Source organism: Enoplosus armatus, chromosome 11 (genome assembly GCF_043641665.1).
Source record: "Enoplosus armatus isolate fEnoArm2 chromosome 11, fEnoArm2.hap1, whole genome shotgun sequence".
In the NCBI taxonomy this organism is placed as follows: domain Eukaryota; kingdom Metazoa; phylum Chordata; class Actinopteri; order Centrarchiformes; family Enoplosidae; genus Enoplosus; species Enoplosus armatus.
In genome coordinates this window covers 16,535,785-16,557,359 of record NC_092190.1, presented here as the reverse complement: position 1 = coordinate 16,557,359, position 21,575 = coordinate 16,535,785, and the positions used below count along the sequence as shown (strand labels likewise).

Below are 21,575 nucleotides of genomic sequence, written 5' to 3'. Positions count from 1 at the left end.
GGATTTAATTTTTCATACTGTATTTGTTGATGTTATGTTGTTGTTGTTGCTTCTGCTGCTGCTGCCTTGACAAAGTGTCACACAAAGCAGAACATCAGCCAGTCACGACTCTGACCTGGTTGGGATGACTAATGTGAAACGTCTCAAGTGAAGAGACAAGCCAACACACCACAACTTCCCTCTCAGACTAAATCTTTATATTCAACTTCCATCAGCTACCAGTAATTGGTGCTTGGAAGAGATGGAAATTAGAATGTCAAGGTAATATAGTGCAGAAAATGATAGAACATGTAAGAATGTATTCACATAGACAGATAGATATGAAGTGCCTTCATTCAACTTGATTGAAAATATCAGTAAATATGCAAAAGACATAGCTGGTTAATACAAAAATTTGAAAAAAAATACTGAACAACTGTAAATCAGTTTAATTGATTTCTGCCAATAAAGGAGAGCTGTGCTTGATGAAGAGATACATGTACCATTGCTCATTTTAACTAATGTCGTTATACTACCCTATGAATACATACAGTCTGGTCATGTGTACAGCACTGAAATGTACAATTCATGGGTGTGTCGCTGCAGATTCATAAATAAACATCTTAATTCAGAAACAAGCCGTTTCTACTGTGATTCATGCACAGCTGTCTAACTGGAGAGCCGTCAGGGGACATAAACGCAGCGAGGTCGTCGACTGCCGACACATTTCTGAGGCTGTACGTGGAACGTTATAGGGGTTGTATGCTGAATAGGATAAAGCTTCTCAGTGCTGGTGTCAGAGACGCCTAAAGCTATAGCACGACTGCTCTTCAAGATATACAACTTGGATTGAAAATGACTCTTGGTATTTTTCTTCACTTTTGTATGTATGTAGAGAACATTGTGGCCATATCACTTAATTGTTGCCGATGAGCAATCTCACATTTTTCCAGACGTTCTGAATGCATATACCTGATGCAATATTACTAAAGAATCAGCAGAAGTAAATGCAGAGTGATCAGTCAGTTTGTATTTCAGTGTCTTGCGCTTACTGGTGATTTTGCAGGTTTTCTCCAATTTACTACAAATCACATACACTTCACATATAAGGTAGCGCTTTTGCAGTGACCAAGCTGTTTTTTTTTTAATACTTTTGGATGTAGCTTTCCACCAGTCCAGCCATCTATTGACTTCTATGCATTTCTGTATGACATGAAAATCTATTAGCAGACTCTTGGTAATGCAGTTTCATTGCAAATTGATTTTAAAAGTCTGCACTGCTTTACTCTGATGATGCCACTTTGACAAAAATAATGAAGACTGCAGTCTGTCATTCATGTGGAAATGAAAGGGAACCAATGGCCGTCTGGAAGCTGAGTAAAAATACATCGGAGTATCTAAAAATATACAGCAATTGGGAAATGGTCTGTAGAAATGTGAAAAGTATACATTATTTGTAGTTAAGGAGCTTACCTTGAAAAATGCTGGAATGGAAAAACATAATAGAGGCTCACCAAACTATACCTGAAGAAACTTTATTCCTTATAAAAGCCATAAACCCTTTACAATGACTAAAGAAACAAAGAGTATACATACACCTTTTAAAAAGGATGGAGATTTGCTAACCATGGAACTGCACTCAATGTCAAAATCTGTTAAAACATTGTTTCTGCTCACAATCACAATAGACTGTTAAAAAGGTAGAGGAAAGAATGATTTACAAAAAAATCCAATGAATTATGTATTGCAAATGTCAGATACATGCAAGAATGAAAACATTTTCAATTTGTTTTGGCAATGGGAATCAATACGGGAACAAAAGTTCAGAGACAGAGAAAAGACAGAGACTTCATATTATGTCTCTGTCACTCTCGTTGTGAAGCTGGCTGACATTAACAAATCACTGAATAGAGGAGTCCGCCTCTGCTCTGAAGAACAGAAAACATCTCTTGGATCACAGTGACATTTTAGCAAACACTTCTACCATTTTGTTGCTGTAGTGTGCGTGTATGTTTGTGAGTGAGGCAGCTTCAAATAACTAATGACAGTAACTGCACAGCAGCTGAAAGAGAGGAGGAACTGCAGGACCAGTGTAAATCCCATGTCCAATATAAGATTCACAATCAGATAGCAAACATCAACCAATGAAGCCAAAAAAAACCTCATTTGATTACCCAGTAGTACCAAACAATCAATTCAAATCTCTTTGATATGCCAGTCTTTCTTTAGTCCTAATTTGTGTTTGATTAAGTTTTGTCACACAATCTGTACAGCAGCACAACTTCAGCGGTGCTAATGAAATGCTTTCCCTCAGATCAATCCATCTTGCCATCTCATGCATTATTTTGAAGTTAAGTGAAGGCCTTACCCTCGCCCGAAGGCGTCAGTGTCAGTTACACATTTCACATGCATATGCTTGTCTGAGTTACATCAACTCCAGTATCTATGGTGGCATGTCTAAGGATTTATAAAAACATGATAATTAATTAGCTAGTTGACCAGACGACGCCTTTTCTTCCTCTCACTTGCATGACTAAGTAACTGTGTCCCAAGTCTTGACCCACCAGGATATTTTACCCACAGAACAATGACAAACCTGTACATAGAGTGGAGGGTAGTTTGCATCAGATGGGTTTTAAATTAACCAGTGGCAACACATGAAAGCAGGTGAATAGCCCCATCTGGTTACTGACAACCCTTAAGCTCTTTTTAATTACCATATTTTACTAATTTAAACTTTGCCGCAGAAAAGACCATCCATCTTCAGTCCCGTAAAAGCTGATAGATTACATGACTAACTAACTCAAGTTTGGCCAAAACATCAGATGGGAAAAGCCAGATGCAAGGTCACATATACTGTAGCCCTTATAAAGACAAAGATGGGTGGTAAACAACAGCGTGGGTGGTTCAGAACTCTTGAGGTCAAGTATCTATTACAGGTCCACCTTCAGGCTGTGGCCACTCGTGTGTCATCATAAATATTATTTTCACGTAAATAGATCAGATGTTCTGCCCTAATGATCTGTAAGGCAACCTGCTGAAGAATGCGTGAATATGTGTGTGTTAATATACATGTCAGCCCGCATGCCTTCGAATGTCTTAATGTCTTAATGTCTTAGTGTGTGTGTGTGTCTGTTGGTGCGCACAGTTTGTCACACCTGTAGCATTTGAGTGATGACAAAACCAATGTGACTGACAGAGTCTGTATCAGTAAGTACTAATGTTGCACAGGTTTATGATGTGAACATTAATACGGAGAGAAGACAATTAGTCCACTCCCAGAGCTCGGAGCTGTCTCTCGATATCGTCGTCAGAGATGGTGGCTTGTTTGGAGGAAGCAGCGCTGGGGACACTCTTTCCTGCAGCTGGAGCTCTCACCATCTGGAAAACACACATGGGCAGAAAAATTGCCATTAGCAGGCACACTCATTTCAAACTTATCACATACACACACACAAAATCACTAAGCTTCATACTTGTTGCAAAATTGGCTGCCATGTACAGCTGCCTACTACAGCTCCAAAGCCAAATGTAAAAGACGATCACACAATTATTGTCAATTATATTGGAAAACTATTAACAGCACATAACAATTCAAATGGCATAAATACTTTGTGATGTCTCTTTAAATTACTGTGGTCCACCTCCGCTGTAATGCAAGTGGGAGTCAGTTACACAAGCGTTATTTTTACAACATTAATCATCCTTCATTTGCAAGAAAACAACAGGGTAAAGTTGTAAGAAATCACTTTTCAACTTTCTTTAATCTCTCCTTTAAAAGTATGGCTTTCTATGTTTGTTGGTTAATCTTTGAATATTGTCTGTGCTGCAACATTCTTCAAGCTTTTTAACAAGTTATACAAGTGTTACAACAATCTGGTACTCATCACCAAAAGGCATAATTAAATTATGTGGCTCTCAAGTCAAACTATTATTGAATTACAGTTGTATTTGTGGAGAGACTAAAGCAATTTACCTGCATTTGTTATTTTCCATACTTAAAACCATAATACATTGAAAGATAATTCTACTGAACATGACAACAACACACATGGCTGCTTTCTGACTTAGTTTCTCCTCTCAAACTACCATAGTTTATGAGTGTTGAAACTTCCTTTCAGCTTTAGGCTTTCAGGGTTTATTGTTTCGCTTTTCCAAGAAAGTGCATGATACGAGTACATTCAGAGAATTATCTGCTTGGTCTATTATTGTGACGGAGCAGGAAATTAAATACCCCCACAGTTTTGCGGATTTTATTGAAACTTGCCTGTTTGTTCTCTCCAGCTGTGGGCCATTTTATGGGACAATTTGTGGGTTTGTACATTGCGCTATGAGAGGTAATAACTCACGAAGCCCCCCAGGGGGAGACACACACACAGCAGATGGAAAGCCTGGCAGTTACACAGACTACAGTGTACGGGAGTTAGAAGAGCTGAGGGCTAGCCCCACCATGTGGCAGCTGGAATATATTTTAAAAGTTGAGTAAAAGCCATGTGGACTCCTTATTGTTCAGTTCATGTTGCTAGGGCATGTGCACTCCATTAAGACATGTGTAAAATGTGTGGTAAAACCTTTAACTTCTATATTACCAAAAAAATTGTTATGTTGTGGAACAGGAATTGCCAATGGGCTTCAAGTGTTTTCTGTTCATACAGTACATAGTATAAAGTTAAGGTATGTAGGATATATAAGGTCAGTGGTAGTTTCTCTGTCTCTCTCTCTCTCTTTTTGAATTCATTACCTTTCCTGAGATCTCAATGCCGATCTCATCCAGAACCTGGTTGACAATGTCCTGAGACTCTTCTTCATCCCCAGACTCATCAAAGATCTCATCCAAAGTGTCGTTGACTGGACAGATAGTGAGACAGGGGGGTGAGGAGATAAGGACAGACAGGTTAAGTACAAGTCAAAGACATTGATTTTCAGTCCCAGTGTGGACTTTAGAGTAAGCTAAAAATGTTGCATTCACACAAGGAAAGGTATGTATGTGTGGATGCTTGTGTGTTGGCATTCGCACTCTCTATATACATGTCACTATCACATGTTCTTATTTATCTTACCCTCATCAAAACACAGACGTCAGCAGCAACACACTCCTCACACCATTCACATAAATCCTGACAATCTGGTTTTGGCAAGCCTGTAAATACTACAGCTCTTTGTGTGTGTGTGTGTGTGTGTTCTCTGTCCTTACTCATGTCCTCGGTCATGCCCATCTTCATGTTCTCCCTCTGGAAGTCCTGCATGGTCTTCAGCGTCTTCTGTGGATCCATCTTTTTGTTCACTGCTTGCATTGTCTGTATACATTATAAAAAGAAGGTTAGAGAATGAATGTTGAGGTTTCAAGCAGACACTGAGGAGAAGCAACATACTGTAAGAGCTGCTCTTGAGCAAAGATGTAGCAAATAAGCAAGACATTCATGCTGGACTTTTTTTGGAATTAACTCTTACACAGCCTTCTTTTTCATCATAGGATAGTGGTAAAATATGTGCAAAAAAACAAATTAAACTAAAATTTAAGTTTGAATCAATTGGTCGTCATATAGACAGGACCTTCATTCTCACAGAAAATACTCCAGGTAAATTACATTACTGCACAAATCAGTGTGTGTCGCAAGAAAATATTACGGCTTGCTCTGCAGTCATTAGCATATGAGGATAATAGACTATCTTACAAATTATGCATCTCCTTCCTTCCTGTGAAAGATCAGCACAAACGTGACTTACTTCCACAGCCGAGCCTGACGCAACAGATAAGATATATCCCTCTTTCCACTTTACTGTCATTCTCAACATACTGCTGCAAAGTATACGAACCCATAGCTCCCAATATTGTGGGAGAAAAGCGCTCCACTATTCATTGAATAAACTGAATGGAAGCTGCAACTTTTTTCAAGGAAAATCTGTGTGTGTGTGTGTGTGTGTATGCAAACTAACCCTAACGTCTGACATAAAATAATTAACACACACTCTCTCTCTCCATCTCTCTCCCTCTCTCTGAAACACAGCCACCTCATCACACTCCATTAATCTGAAGCCTAATTATATTTGACCTGTCTAATGTTTGCTAAGTCTGACTCTGCACCGTACATCGCTCCTGGCCAATTACTACCTTTCACACTTCATTAACAACAACGCCATGAGACTTGGCTTTAAACATGAACAGATCCCACATTAATACTTTAATTACGACATTAAAATATTGATACAAGTAAACACTGAAACTAGTTCAAATGCAAAACGGAAACACACCAAACTTCTCTCACAGTGAGTTGAATATAGTGGATATCAAATGTCTAAATGGCCATTTAAGTATTAATCGAAGTGCGGGCAAACATATGCAACAAAGGAGTTCTAGTTGTCTGCTTATTATTAGAAAAGAGAATAATTTTGTTTGCTAGTAAGTATACTGTATCTATCTGTAAGATACGCACAATTTACTTAAATAAAAAAGATGACTATGAATACGTATAAACAACAAATCCAGAGACAATAAACTCAGCAGCCTATGTTGGTTGTTATACAATGTGCAGGTACTGTTTTTCACAATAGCTTGTCTTAACGCTAAACATTTATATATTTTAAAACCTGACCTCAGACCAGTTGAACTGGGTCCAGGCTCTTACCTTGGCTGTGGTGGACATGGCGCCTGCCATCTTCATTTGGGAGTTCATGACCTTTGTCTGCGTGGACATGGAGGTGACTTTGGAGCTGACGGCGAATGTGCGGTTCTTTTGCTTCCTCAGCTGGATCAGCTGCTTGGCGAGAATCTTGCATCCCTCCTTGTTACCGCTCCTAGCCATTTTCTTGATTTCTGCCTCCTGAAGGGGGAAAAGGAGAATTTGGGATATAAGGACACTTAAATGACACTCATAAAGCTCTTCAGTGGTGTCTGAATTTGAGCATAATGTGCAATTAGTGTGCACAAAATATGAATGAAAATTGTAAGAATGGAGTCCATGTTCCATATTACAGAATGGTATTATATGACAGAGGAGGAAGCAGATGGAGCAGCCTCTAAAAGCTCCAAATTGTAATTTAACTATACTATAGATATCTGGAACAAATCCACAGAGGCTACTGAGAGCCCAAGTGTCTCCTGATTTTATGGTTAAGGTTTATTAATTATAAGTCACCTGCCTAACAGCGAAAATAAGCATTAAATTTAGAGATAATGTTCCTGCGTATAAGCATATAAATTAAGAAAAGGGGGTTTTAGTGCTGCTTATATTGCAGATTAACTGTAGCAGAGCAGCTACTTTACACAACAGATACACTTCTTTAATGTAATGTTTTGTAATTTTTTTGTCAGTGAGTGCCACCAATTTTCCATCTGTTTCAGCAATACAACATGCTTAACCATGTCACAAGCCACATTTAGGATCTTGGAGACTCAGGATGGAATAATCAGCAGCCTTGTCAACTGCGAGGAGATCACTGGTGACCCACAAGTACTCGTGCATGCAAATGCGCACTATGTATTGATAAACAAACAGAAACATAGGGTTAGCTCCAGAGAGACCAATGTGTTTGCAAATATAGACATAGTAAATAAAGTCATCTGGATCGGGCCTCACACACTGGCAAGCAAATACATGCTTTTAGCTTTGGTAAACATCAGAAAACAAACCGATGCCCACAGGGAACCTGTGTGTGGGCATGTGAGTGTGTGAGCATCCCAAGAGACAAGAGTGGAGCTCCAGGTTACAGTAAGCTAGCCAGGCCTCTCAGCACTGCTACGTACAGCAGCCCTGGCATGTGTTGTTTATTTCTTGGGTGTGAGCTAAGAGCATCTTCAGGAAACAACAATCAGTTATAAATGTTTGATGAAGCAATAGACGTTCCACACTCAGCTCAGTGTCTCTTTGTCACACACACACACACACACCACACACACCACACACACCACACACACACACACAGGTTCAGTCTGTATTTGCTTGGTTGTGAGAGAAAATTCAAATGAATGCCGTGGAAAAAAAACTGTAGAACGGTGAGAGAGGAAAAAAGGCACAGCAACAATAATAATGTCATCTGAAAAACTATGAATGCTTTACAGATGAGACCATGGAACTGCTGCTGATGTGAAGCTTATGATGTCTTATTTACTGCCCTGTCAGAAAAGCAGGAAGGGGGTGTGATGGATGCACCCCTCTCAGAGACATGAAGGAATACAGCACACAAGGCTCCAGGCTTTGCCTGCCAGGAGCTGGCAATCTTTATGTATTAATAAAAGGCCAAAGATTTTTCTGAACAACAGCTGGAAATGTTTTAAGGCCTTACATTCAATAATATACATTACTTGTTTTTGCAAACTTGTAAAAGGACTTATGCATGCCATGACCTCCTGAATGTGGACCTTCCTGACATGTTTGTTTCCATTCTCTTTCTAATGTATTAAGTTCTACAAAATACACGGAAATCGAACAACTAGGCTTAAAATTTTCTTTTATTCTGGGGTTGATAACCTCTGCCCTGTGCCACTTTTAAGCAGTGAATGTGTGAGTATGTGCATACACTCACATTTGAAGCATGCATGGTGGGGGGCAACAGACACGATTGTGCTAAACTGCAAATATATAGGTAATTTACATTTCTTAGCAAAAGTATCTTTTATTCAGAACATGTAACAAAGCTTAAAAAAAAAATAGACTAATTAGTGGAAAGCATTAACGAAAAATAAAAATCTGGTTCCCCAGGGAGGTAATTATGTCCTGTATGATATTTACTTAATACAATAGAGGGGAGAAGACACAGCCGTCTTCTTTCATCTTTCAGAAACAGGAAATGTTTTGTACGTCTGGGAATATAGCCTTATCGTGTAACTCTGTGTGTGTGTGTGTGTGTGTGTGTGTGTGTGTGTGTGTGTGTGTGTGTGTGTGTGTGTGTGTGTGTGTGTGTGTGTGTGTGTGTGTGAGAGAGAGAGCGTAGTCTCACTTGCCTGAAGCAAAGCCATCACACCAGACCATTCTTGTCTATTCATTTAGACCCATTAGCCAATCAGGCTCAATCCCAGATTAAAGGAAGTGGATGTAATATGCATCTCTAGCCGTGTGTGTGTGTGTATTCAAAGAGCAAGGGTGTCTTAATAAAGCATTGATGCAATATGTAGAAATCTATGGGAAATGCCTTGCGTAGAGATACTTTTGTTCCCCAGACTCTTTGTATGCGTGCGTGCGTGCGTATGTGTGTGCGTGTGTGTGTGTGTGTGTGTGTGTGTGTGGTCCCACCATTTGTTTCTCTTGTTTCTCCAGTGCTGCTCTGTCCCTGGTGATCTGTCTCTGAGTGCCACGCAGCTCCTTCGACTGTTCCTTGATTATGTCTTTGGAGAAAGACAGGAAGGACGAAAGATTAAAGCTAAAACACCTGCACATTACACACACCTGCAGGTTACATGCATGGACTTTTACTTGTGAACTTTGATTAAATATGTATGAATACAGATCAGTTGTATTTCAACATGGAAGTCAAGCTAAAGCATTTTAGCTTGGTAAAAATTGTCCTCTGTGGTGACCCTCCCAAAAAAAAAAAATACAGCTATGTGCCATGTGTGGTAAAATAATTCCTGTCTCAAAATCTGGCTTCACTCATGACTTGCATAGTCTACATATTCAGAAGCTGACAGCTGAACAGAAAGCACATATAAAAGACCAGCTACAAGAATGTGGAGTACTATCTTTTTTTCTTCTTATGTGTGATTTAATCATGGACCGCCCTCTACCCCTCTCTCCTGCCCTGTTTCTTTATTCTCAGTGCAGTATAGGTGGTGTAAAATTGACTGAAAATCAGGACAGATGATAACGTTTTCACCGTGTTTCTTGTGCCATCCAGTTAGAAAGGGCGGGGTCTACGTCAGCTGCACAGCTTTGGAAGAAATCTAAAACTATTCTATCTATTCAGTGCCTGAATGGTGAGCATGTTTGCATGTGTGTGCCCACATGCACGCGAAATACCACAGAGTAATAAGCTGCACATTGAGAAGACACACTGACACTGGCAACTGTGGAAGTGCCTGGACAGCTCACACCATTACTGAGTCAGCTCTAAACCACCCACACAAAGACAGAGTGGCATCATGTGAGATAATGTATGACCCTGTATGTCACACATTCATCCGTGACTTCTGAACAACAATGCAAGCAATCAGTGTCTCACACACACACACACACACCTTCAGGACGTCCAGAGAGAAAGCAAATATAGTTGCAGGTGTTGCACTTTCAGTAAACACTCTATTGTACGCTTGGCACTGACTACAGAAAAAATACAGTTTTGAGATTTTTCTGAAATCAGCGGCTTTATAACCTGCACCAGAATCAGGTTAAATTTGGAGGTGCTTTTGGATGTTGCAATATACAGCACAACAGACACACAATATATCTTTAGACATTTTAAATCTATAATGAATCTGCAAGCATTAGATAAAGTTAACATTCAGGATAAATAAATACATAACTTAGTTAATATAAATTAATATAAATTCAAGTCAACTTTATTCACATAGCAAATCTGTGATCACTACATTACATATTTGCAGATACCCTTTAGGGAAAAATTTTGGGAAATAACAGAAGAAACTTCAGAAAGAGCAACAGAGGAGGGATCCCTCTGACAGGACGGACAGATGGGAACAGATGAGTACAGAATTACACAACATCTCTAAACAGCTGTATGTTCATAAGTTGTGATATAATACAATAGGTAACATCCCTTTTTGGAAAAAGTGAACCTCTGCCAAAAAATGCTTATTCTTTCTGAAAAGTTCAGCAATGATGAACTCGGTCAAGACACGTCAGTGCGTTGGACCACTTGTGGGAACGACGCATGTACACGTGCAAGGTGACGTGCCGCCAACGTCTCAAAGTGGGAGGGATATCGTCCTACAAATATGTGTGATCTAATCCCCCCCCCCATTCGCCAAATAACCACAAACCACTTCGACCACCCAACCCAGGGCAACGACGAAAACACTGTGCCCCGTGAGCGAGAGATGAGAGAAGTGAAGAACATGATATGGAGACTGCGAAATGTCTGAGAAGACCTGACAATGGCCTGGCATGGAGTGGAGGTAACAAAGCACAGTGAGTACAGTATGCAGATCGGTACGGGTGAAACTGGAATGCCAATGATGGGAGGAGTAGGTAGGCGGTGCTGTGAAAAGATGTGTGTTAACCCACAGAGGCTATTTTAAAACTGCAGATAAAAATACTTATTTATTTTATACTTATATATTTTTATGGAATTCTCCACACAAATAAGTTTTGGGGTCCAGAAGAGGTGAAGCTAAATCTGCCCTCCCCCTGTAAATCCTAGGAGTCAATATAATCAGTATTTGAAATAGAATAATTGATTCATTAAATCTGATAAAAGAGAGGCTGGTTTTTGACCTTGTGAGGCTGATTGCCTAGCCTGGAGAAACATATTTAAATATTTAGATTGACAGGCTTTTCAGAATTACTGTATATTACAGATTCAAATTACCATATCCAACTATGAAGACAGCATGACATAGTGTCATATTTTAACAGCCTTTCAATTATATTATAGAATTTTCTCACACTGTTTGTGATAAATTTGTATTTATTTAACCACAACACAGCAAGCCAGTTACCTTAGAGCTTATGTGTCAAACACAAATGAACAGTAATGTAGCTTATTTAATGTCTTCCTGGGAGAGAAAATGTGAGAGATGGAACTGAGGTAGAATAGCCCTTCGACTAATCTAAATAAATAAAAACCAATGATAGAAAGTACAAGTTAAAACAAATGTTATATCTGCTAACATCTGTTATATTCAACGTTTTGACATACATTTCATGATAACTGGGGCTTATGTTTCTGGTTTCTGTTCAGTAATTGGAAAACAATTACCTAACCTTAGCTGAAGTGTAGCAACACAGACACCTTCCTCCTATATGGACATAATGTTAACATATAGCTAACGATCAGTTTCATCTGTAAGTGGGACCTAAACGACCCTTGTAACAAGGAACAACACATATTGTTGTTCAGAGTTACACTGTAATCTAGCGATGTTACAAAAATAGCATGTTCACCTAAGCTATTACATTAAGTTTGGCAGCGCTTTAGCGCTGGTTTTAGACTTCAGTCGGCAGACTGGTGACTCAACTACACCCGGAACAGGTTAAACAAGTTAGCGTTAAATAAGGATGGCTCATGTAAGATGGGAACAACACAGCAGTCTGTTCACCCGGGCTAAAAACAAGTTAGCTAGCTTTTTCCACAGAGCACTTACCATCGACAGTCTTCTTCTTGAAAAGGGAAGCCATGTCGCTGCTTTGTATCAACTTAAATATTGAATACAGGTCCCGTACTGGTATACTGAGTGATTCCTATCGTTAATACCGCCGTTTAGCCGTCACACCGAGGCGGTGGGTCAGTTTCGGAGCTTCGGTTTCCTGGTTGACTTTCTGTTGTCGGAGTTCCTCCCTCAGCTGACTGACTTAACGGCTGCGGGTGACGTCACGGCGGGACTCTCATGCTGCCTTCATATGTGCCTCGTAAAATGTCTCATGATCAGAAAAGTGTATTACACCCGTCGGAAAACTAATTAATGAAAAATGTCAATCCGTTGTGTCATGTCCTCCGTCTATTTTCTGTTGGACTGTAAGCCCTATCAATGTCTGGACTACACCTGAAAGCTAACGTGCATGTTTGGACCCAGAGATCTGTGTATCTGTGTACAGGGGTGGAACAGGAAAAGCCAGTTAACGATAGCCTCACTGTCATTACCACTGTAGTTGAACCTTACGAAGTGGCCACTCCAATGACTAAATAATAGTAAAATAATGTGAGTTGAAATTGAGACATTAGTCCTGTTTACCACTCTTTTGGTTTATTGATGTCCATTGGACATAGAGCTCAATTTTCCATGCAGGATGTTAAGGCAGCATAGGATGCAGAGGAACTGACAATAAAATGCTCTTTGGCAACAAAGACATTTCTTAGTATTGCTTAATGATAAGGCTAAGCAAGCAAACGAAGTCCTATTGGCATGTGTGGGTCGATCGTTTACAGTTTGCATGGGTTTTACTTTTCACATTTTAATATTTAATCCAATTGATGTCTTAATTGACTCTCCCTTCCTTTTTAGTCTTTCAAGTGAGTTTTTGCATGTAGTGTATGCGGGCAGTCTATGCATCTGGGCATGTTATCAGTATACACACTGGCCATAGCACACAACTGTTGTAAGGAAACAATCCACAGAGAGTTAGTGTCTATAAAATAACCCCCACAGCTTCTCACAGCCTCATAAATTCCGTTCTTCTCAATTTCCCTCCTCATCTCTTTATCCCAAGGGGCGAGGGTTTTCATTCACTCCTGTATGTATTCATATATTCGTATTGACTTGTTTCATATTGATGCTGAGAGCAACTTTATGTGGGACTCTTGAACCATAACCAACTCAATTTGGTACATGTGTGTGTCTGTGTTGGAGGTGGCGGTGGGAGGTAGCACGGAAGATGCAAGGTGTGTGGGGGGGGGTCTCAGCCCAGAAATAGTGAGAGGTGCCAAGTTATGGCTGAAGCAGAGGAGAGAGGGGTGACTTTGAGGAAAAGGAGAGGAGGATGGGTAGCCCTAAGCTCTTTTCTCTATCTCCAAGGGGATGTGTGTGTGTGTATGCGTGCACGCACTTTCCTGTGTGCATCAGCATGTCGTCCTGAGGCGTTGTTCTTGTTAAGGTTATTAAGGAAGATGTTTGGCGCTAATCAGTTGAGGACTACGGGGACCCCCACTAAACGGCCTCATCATCAGAGGGCCCCAGTGGTGATAAATCTAGCCCCAAGCACCCAGAGGGCCTGCAGGTACAAAGCCTGTATCTGTCTCTGGCTTTGCTGCTACAAAGTAGGAGCATGTAAATCAATACCTTGGTATCAAATTTGAGCCTTTTTCTACTTGTGATGGATATATTGGAGTTTGATTAAATATGCATTATAGAATTGATCAATAGTACACCATGGGAAGGCTTTAGCCTTTACTGTACCTTAAACCTTAAAGTTTACTGTAATGAGACATTTTAATTTGATTCCATATACATATACCTTGTGTCTATTATTGTTGTTAATGTTAATACCACTTTTTAAGGTGAGGGTTTTTCAGTGTTAATGTTTCAGAAGCTTCTGCAACCCAATATAAAAAGAACACAAAAAGCAAAGAAAATCTTTAGGAAACAACCATTTATATTTAGCAAAACTTGTCCACTATACAGTTAGTGAACACTGGTGCAACACATTAGTGTGTAAGTTTATTAGTATGTGCAACCAAGGAAAAGGATGAATTAAAATAAAATCAAACAAATAAATAAAATGCAAAGAAATGCTTCTCTTCTCTTTTTCATTTTCACTGTCTTTCAGCATCACTTTCTCCCCTTTTTTCCTCCACTTTCTTCAACTATCTATCTCACCCATTCTCCTCCTCCTCCTCCCTGTGATCTAGCCCCGGGGCAAGCACACACGTAATGTTAAGGCACTAACTACAGAGTGTATGGACACACACACACACACACACACACACACACACACACACACAGCAGAGAGAGAGACGTTCATGTGTGAAATGAGATCTCTGCACAATCAGTGGGAGTCGCAGCCATAAAGCACATCAAGCTTTTCAGCTTTAAGGTATCATCGAACAAATCGCACAGATCCTTTCATCTGATGACTGTGGAGTTATTCTTGTAACAACTGTGTTTTTTCTCCTCTTTACAGATACCAACCATTCATGGACATCCAATGAGTTGGGTCTAGCAGTTTACTTAAAAGGAAATGAACTTATAGTTTGTACAGAATAACAATTAACAACAACCCCCCATGCAGTAACTGCAAGTATTCAATCTCTCTTTTATTCTTGCAACTTTACAGTAATATAATTTAGACACATGCAGTGTTTTTACGGCAAAGATCCGCCCCATATGTCAGCTAAACCACGGATCCCATTATTTTTTTCTGTTCTGTCATTTGCAATAGAATTTCAACAAAGCTCCCTCAGGATGTGTATCTCGTTCCCCATATTTATCAATCGTAAATTCTGAATCATAATAGGATATAAGATATGACTGTATGCCGCATTTTTCCCAGTGTCCCTGACATGTTAGTAGGCTGAAATATGTTTGTATGCAAACGTAGAGAGACAAGGGGCTGTGATGGGAGGCACGGGACTTCAACAGTACTTCTTCTCTCTGATGGATGGCTATATCACTGCTACCCAGATGGAGAGAGACAGATAGAAGGACGCAGGCAGGACACAAGGAGTGCCAGGGGGATTAAAGGAAGAGGAGACTAGAGGGCAAATTCGCAGAGAGGAAGAGAGGGATGAATCAATGGAACAATCAAAGATAAAGGCAAGGAGAGAAGTTGCAGTTTACAGGGTGACAAAAGTCTGGAATTACTAGGAACCCTTGTTCTAAACAAATACCTTGGATTCACAGTAGGCTCATACATATATATGCTTTTTATTGTCCCTATCAAAGGAACCGTTTTACATTTTAAGAAATACACTTATTCGCATTCTTGTCGGAAATTAGAAGATTAGAAGATTGATACAACTCTCAAATCTCTCTAAATTTGAAGCTACAGCCAGGAGAAGGTTATCTTAGCTTAGCGTAAACTGATCTTTTTCGTTTGTTTAATCCACACAAAAACTAAATAGTAAGAACGACAAGTTTTAGTTATACAGGGTGTTATGTGCCAAATGATTTCCTGGCCACAGTAACTTGGCCAAACAGTTTGTCAGGTTGCCCCACGGTGATGGCTAGACTACAGGAGGTCACTGCACCCGCACAAGAAATGGTCAGACACATAACCCCCATAACACCACAACTTGTCATTTTTACACTTCGGTTTTTGTATGAATTAAACAAAAGAGAACATGTTAGTTTGTGAGCTTTCGAGGTGCCGATAGGGGGATTTTGTTACCATTGGACAAACCTGGAACTGTTTCTCCCTGTTTAAAGTCTTGATGCTAAGCTAAGCTAACAGGCTGCTGACTGTAGCTTCAAATTTGTTATACAGATATGGGAGTGTATTGATCTTCTCATGGAACTTTTGGCATGAAGGCAAATAACCATATTTCCCAAAATGTCGAACGATTCCTTTAAAAATTTGTATCTATGAGAAACGGTTTAGAGGAATAATTTCTAACATGACTTTTTGATCAGTTTCCAAACAAAGTATGTAAGTAGTGGAGAGGATTTAGGACATATGGAAGACAGCAGGTGGCTGAGAGAGCGGGAAGAGACTGGGGATGGTAGGAAGCAAGAAGACAGGGAGACAGCGGGGGAAGGCAGGGGGCAGGGAGTTTGGGATGGTCTAATAAATCGAGTGAGTGACTCCGCTCATTTCTGCCCGTGGGACGAATCTAGGCGCACTCACCGGCGTAGCCCAGTGTCAGGGAATTGTGGGTAATGAGAGATTATTCTCCCCTGTAGTGTTTGCTCATCATCATTGCCACCTCCCCAGCCTCCCACAAAGCACACAGATTTAACATTCAGATGCAGGTGTGGAGATATACGTATATATGAACACTTGCAGACACACATACACTCAGTGGCACACACATCTTGCAGACATGCTGTTGGTTTTGTGAGTAAGGTCAAACAGCGAGGTGTTATTGTTTAAATCTGCTGCTGGCGCCAATTTTGGATGTCACACTCAGTGAGGCGCGCACACACACACGGTTCAATGACACCCTCTTTTATCCACAGGTCCTTTTTGCCTGAGGAGGCCAATCTGTCTGCGGGTGGATTCTACATGCATCAAACCAGAACCTTCTTTTGCCCTTTCTCTCTCTCTCTTCTGTCTCTCCAGTCCATGGTCCTCCTCGCCCTGGGGCCAGGCTGGGACCACAAGAAGTAGGCTGGTGGTCCCAGCAGGAGCCGAGGCTAAGACACACCATTAGCATGAGGGAATTAGAGTCATTACAACTGGAAGGGCAACAGAGGACAAGTTCTTCGCACTGCAGTGGAGGGAGGAGGTTTGGGAAGTTGTGTGAGGGAGGAAACAGACAAAGTGGGAAGCATCATTAATCAGATAGTTGAGAAACATGTGTCCAACATGTAGTACATGGATTTATTTATTTATGGAAGAATGTGTTTTAAATGAATGTATTTTTATTGTAGATATTGCATTTGAGATGAAAGTCTGTGTAATCCATGTAGCGCAGTGAAATTTGTAATGACAGCTGAACAGGTAGATAAGGTGAGTTTGTCATTTGAGAATCACCATGAGCTAGTATGTTTTAGATTTTGGTTCTGGTGTAATAAATGATGATGAAATGTTGAAATACGAAGGGTCTTCTTATTCTGCAATACAATTACACTCATCCAAAACACATTGAATATGTATATATATTATATATACATATATGTATATATATTATATATACATATATGTATATATTACTTTGAATTAATTCATGTAGAGTCTTGGATGAACGCAGAAAAATCTCACCCAGAGCACCCAAAAGGCTCAGACTGGCCGTGTCCCTCATTTTTACTCAAAGGTGCCAGCACAGCAAAAGAAGCTTCCTGTGTCTCCATGTATTCCTTTGTGTTTTCATTCATGCTGGAGAGCATTTTCTCACTGTCACAGATAATATGAATTATCTACATTCTTCCCCATGTCATTGTTCAAACCAGACATCAAAATCTAGCTTGGAAAAGTAATAGAGCTGAATGGTGTGGAAAGGAACCTGTATGTTTAATTTCACACAAATCCGACGTACGAACCCAAATGTTCTGAATAAACAGTAAGTTTTTCCAATTTGCTGCAGATTTTCAGATTTAACATTTTAACCCATGTCCATCTTTTGTTTTAATGGAAAATTCCTCCCAATTTTAACCCTCCAAGGGGGACACACATCTGTCAAGTGGATTCCCCTCCATCAACGTGACCCTGTCTTTGAGTCTCCATCATCTCATTAACTTCTGCCGGGCAGCCTGGGCAGTTTCCTTTATCTTTATACACACAGAATATGAGCTAAAACTGGAGGATAAACTAAGTAATTATCTGCTTTTTAAGCAAGGTCAGCATGGTGACTCTGAGGGAACCCGATATCCACTGGTCACTTTGTTAACAGACAGACAGACTGTGTGGGTGCAGGACACACAAGCACGCACACAGTGAAGGAAGTACTTTTCTTTGTCTAGTCTTTGCAATTAAAACTCTCATTTCCATTTATAAAACATGCAATAATGGCTAGAACAATTAAAACTGAACATGTGAGATCACTGAGATAATAAAATGGCGAATGCGTGGCGCTTTTGTTTGACAAAAAACCCTTGTAACAGTTTTTTTTCCTTTGGCTTAACATGGAAATTCCATTTCCATTAACTTACAAATGACTGTCTTTTGCTCATTAGAAGACACACTGGTGCTACAGCGCTAATGATCCCACCACGTTGTTTTGTGTCTCACTTAAACTGAATTATACATCAAGACTCATGTTCTAGTTTTAAATTAGAGGCAAATTGTGTTGTGTAAGTAGCAAGTAGTTTTTTCTGAATATGACAGTGAATAAAAATCACTCACACACACAATTGGAACCAATACGTCAGTTGTTTTATTTGAGCAGATTGGCTTCTTAGATATATTTCCTTTGACTTAACGTCCCACAGGTTTATGACAATGAAATATGAAATGAGTGGTGGCACTCACTGTAACACATTTCATCCACATTTTAAACTTGTCATCTTTGCCATCAAAACCCTAAAATACCGTAAATGCTGTTTTGTAGGATTTTCCACAATTTACCAAGAATATAATCATAAATATATAATGATATATAGTCAATGTCAATAGTCAAGTATCCAAACGTAAATGAGAGAACCTGCATGTGCAGTGTTCATTTTGTTTGCTTTAGTGGGCGCAGGAGCCTTGTGCATCATCGTCCTCATCATCATCTTCATCATCATCAACATCATCATCAACATCATCATCATCATTGGTGTCTTCTTCAGGTCGTCCAGAGAGTCAGCTCAGGCAGGTGTGTGTTTCTACATACTCTCTCCGGGGCAGAAAAACGATAGCAAACGCACTACAAAACTCATGATGCTGCAGTCTGCTTAATGTGAGATATCATCATCAACAGCACTCAGCGTTATCTCACACCTGCCTCATCAGGAGCGCAATGTAAGGTTGAAAATGATCATTTTTTTTAACCTGGCAGGATACTGTATTGTACTTTATGGTTGGTAAAACTGTTTTTAATTGCCAGTGTCAATGTCTGCAAACTTAGAGGGTCAAACTTGCTGTGATCTTTTTTTCTTTTACCTCTGAGACTCAGATCTGGGACACAACACTCGTGACCTGTTTTTTTGGTTTCTTGGGATGTATCCCCCAAAACCTCCTCCCTCCCTGAGAAGATTGTTCCTCTGAAATGTGTCTGTGATCTGAAGTAGTGGAAGTTTATTAGGCGTGTGAAATTTCTTTAGATCTAAAAGCACTGGAGGTGCCCCTCATTCTTTGAGGGGGTTATAACAGCAGAAAAAGCAAACAGTTCTCCAACTCTACTTTAATTTCTGTCCCTTCCCTTCTCCTCCCTCCGCTTTCCCCTCTAAAACATCCACTAATAATCATCTCTGTGCCTCATTAAGGAGCAGAGGAGTAGAGGCACAGGCTGCTCCAGATGTTTGGTAGAAAACCCCTGAGGTCCAACGTCTGTGTCAGAGAGACCCGCTTGTATCTGTCTGTTGTAATGTGCACTACCAAGTGTGCATGATTGCATGAGAGTGTGCATGTATGTGTATGCGGCACCACTGTAAATCTGTGCATTTGATACTTCCTGCACTGTCTCCAGGCATCACTCTGAGTGTCCCACTGCCCCACTTCCAAAGCAAGCGAAGGCAGCGAGGGAAAAGTTTTCCTCAATGACAACACTAGATGGAGATGTGGACTAACGCTGCCATCTCTGTTTTGATCTTCTAATCAGTCTGTTTGTCTGCTGGTGTTTGTCACAGTGAGCGATCCGTCAGGTCAAGACATGCAGGTGGCAGTAGGATATGTTTGATTCATGGGGCTGATACTGACTGTTTATTAAAATCTGCCCTGGTCACTGTCTTTAAATACTGTTTTTTTCCTTCTGGAGGACACAATGTGTACTTGCATGTTTGGCAAAAAGGAGCACAAAATCCACTGAAGAGTTTTAATTGAAACATTTTCACATCATGGTCCTTGACGAGCGCAGTTGAGCTCTTCTGAAATAACCAAATTCCTGTCTAAGTTCTTTTCTTTTCAATATGCTGCCCCACTTCCATGATGTCTAATCGCATCAGCAGCTTGTGACTGAATAATTCACGCTCCCGTCGTGACATCAAAGTGAATGAAACATGAGTGAAAATGATGAGCCTTGTTATTCACTAGTCTCTGAGGTCTCATCAGACCTGGCACCTGGCAACCAGCACACAGGGCTGATCCAGGAAATAAATAATAAATCTTCCTGTTGTCTTTCCTAAACATTTACCTTTCACCAGATCCCACAGCGGGGGAACACTGCACACGGATGAAAGGTAAGAAGGAGAAGAGAGAAATGAAGAGCAAAGAGAAAAATTATATCTCTGATGCAGACATTGAAGCAATTCTATAACAAAACTTTTTTGCCTCTTTGCCTTTCATGAGTACAGATCCACTTAATTTTCAAAAGGATCTATGGACAAAATATTATGTATGTCTTTGACCTTTAAAAAATGCCTCAATTTCAGGGTTCTGGTATTGTGCATACTGGCTCACTGTCACACTGTCACAGCTTACAGGGACACTAGAATAGAACATTGTTCATGTTATTAGTAACTTTTAGTAAGTATCTTCTGTTGCTGTGACAAGTCAGAAGGCCTGTGTGACTACATGATGGATTGATGTATGGTGTGTGGGTCTGTGAATGGAAATGGGAGGGTATATTTTCAGTATGTGTGGCGAGGCTTCAAAGAGTACCAATGGCACTCAAGCTGTTCAGTCCCAAGCACTGGGTTCATTTATGAAAACATAAACTGCTGGCAGGGCTGATGATCATGGAGGGTGGAGTAATCCCCAAGAACACCAAAGCACCCAAGGATGATAATGGGGTTAAAGACATTCAGTCTCAAGAGTTGTAATTGAAGTAAATTACACATTGCAAAATAATTTTTTATAGTTTAATAGTTTTGCAGGTATTTAGTCATAAACCAAAGTATTCGGCAAATTTATATTTTGACCTGACGATGGCGCTGGAGGAAAAGTCAGGGGATAACCAAAGTCAATGGGATTCACCCTCTGGGGACCAATACCTGTACAAAATTTCCTGGCAATCCAAAAGTTTTTGACATATTTCAGTTTGGACCAAAGTGGTGGACCGACCCACAAACAGATCGACATCACCATCCACACCAGTAACATGGCTAAAAATCCCTGAATCCTGGAACAGGTACTTTATTTGCTATTTCCTGTAGCCAGAACCTACATGTCCCAATTTCACACTACACTGTATACATTAACCTTCACAGTATATCACTTAACTAATTTGATATATTCTATGTGTACTTTTTTAACAGGAAATCATACCTACATGTGCCAATAAATGTCAGTTGAACTGCAAATTCGGAAAGT

General features: G+C 40.1%; 1 protein-coding gene across 1 annotated transcript; it reads right to left on the bottom strand.

The window, feature by feature from the left end:
• Positions 1 to 1,498: 1,498 nt before the first annotated feature.
• On the bottom strand, positions 1,499 to 12,401 carry chmp2ba (charged multivesicular body protein 2Ba). Its single transcript, XM_070914975.1, has 6 exons — positions 12,236 to 12,401; positions 9,210 to 9,301; positions 6,606 to 6,800; positions 5,174 to 5,276; positions 4,721 to 4,827; positions 1,499 to 3,360 (listed from the first exon to the last, which is right to left on the bottom strand). The coding sequence occupies exons 1-6, from the start codon at positions 12,267 to 12,269 to the stop codon at positions 3,247 to 3,249; spliced, it is 645 nt and encodes a 214-aa protein (XP_070771076.1). The 5' UTR covers positions 12,270 to 12,401; the 3' UTR covers positions 1,499 to 3,246.
• Between the last annotated feature and the right edge of the window lie 9,174 nt (positions 12,402 to 21,575).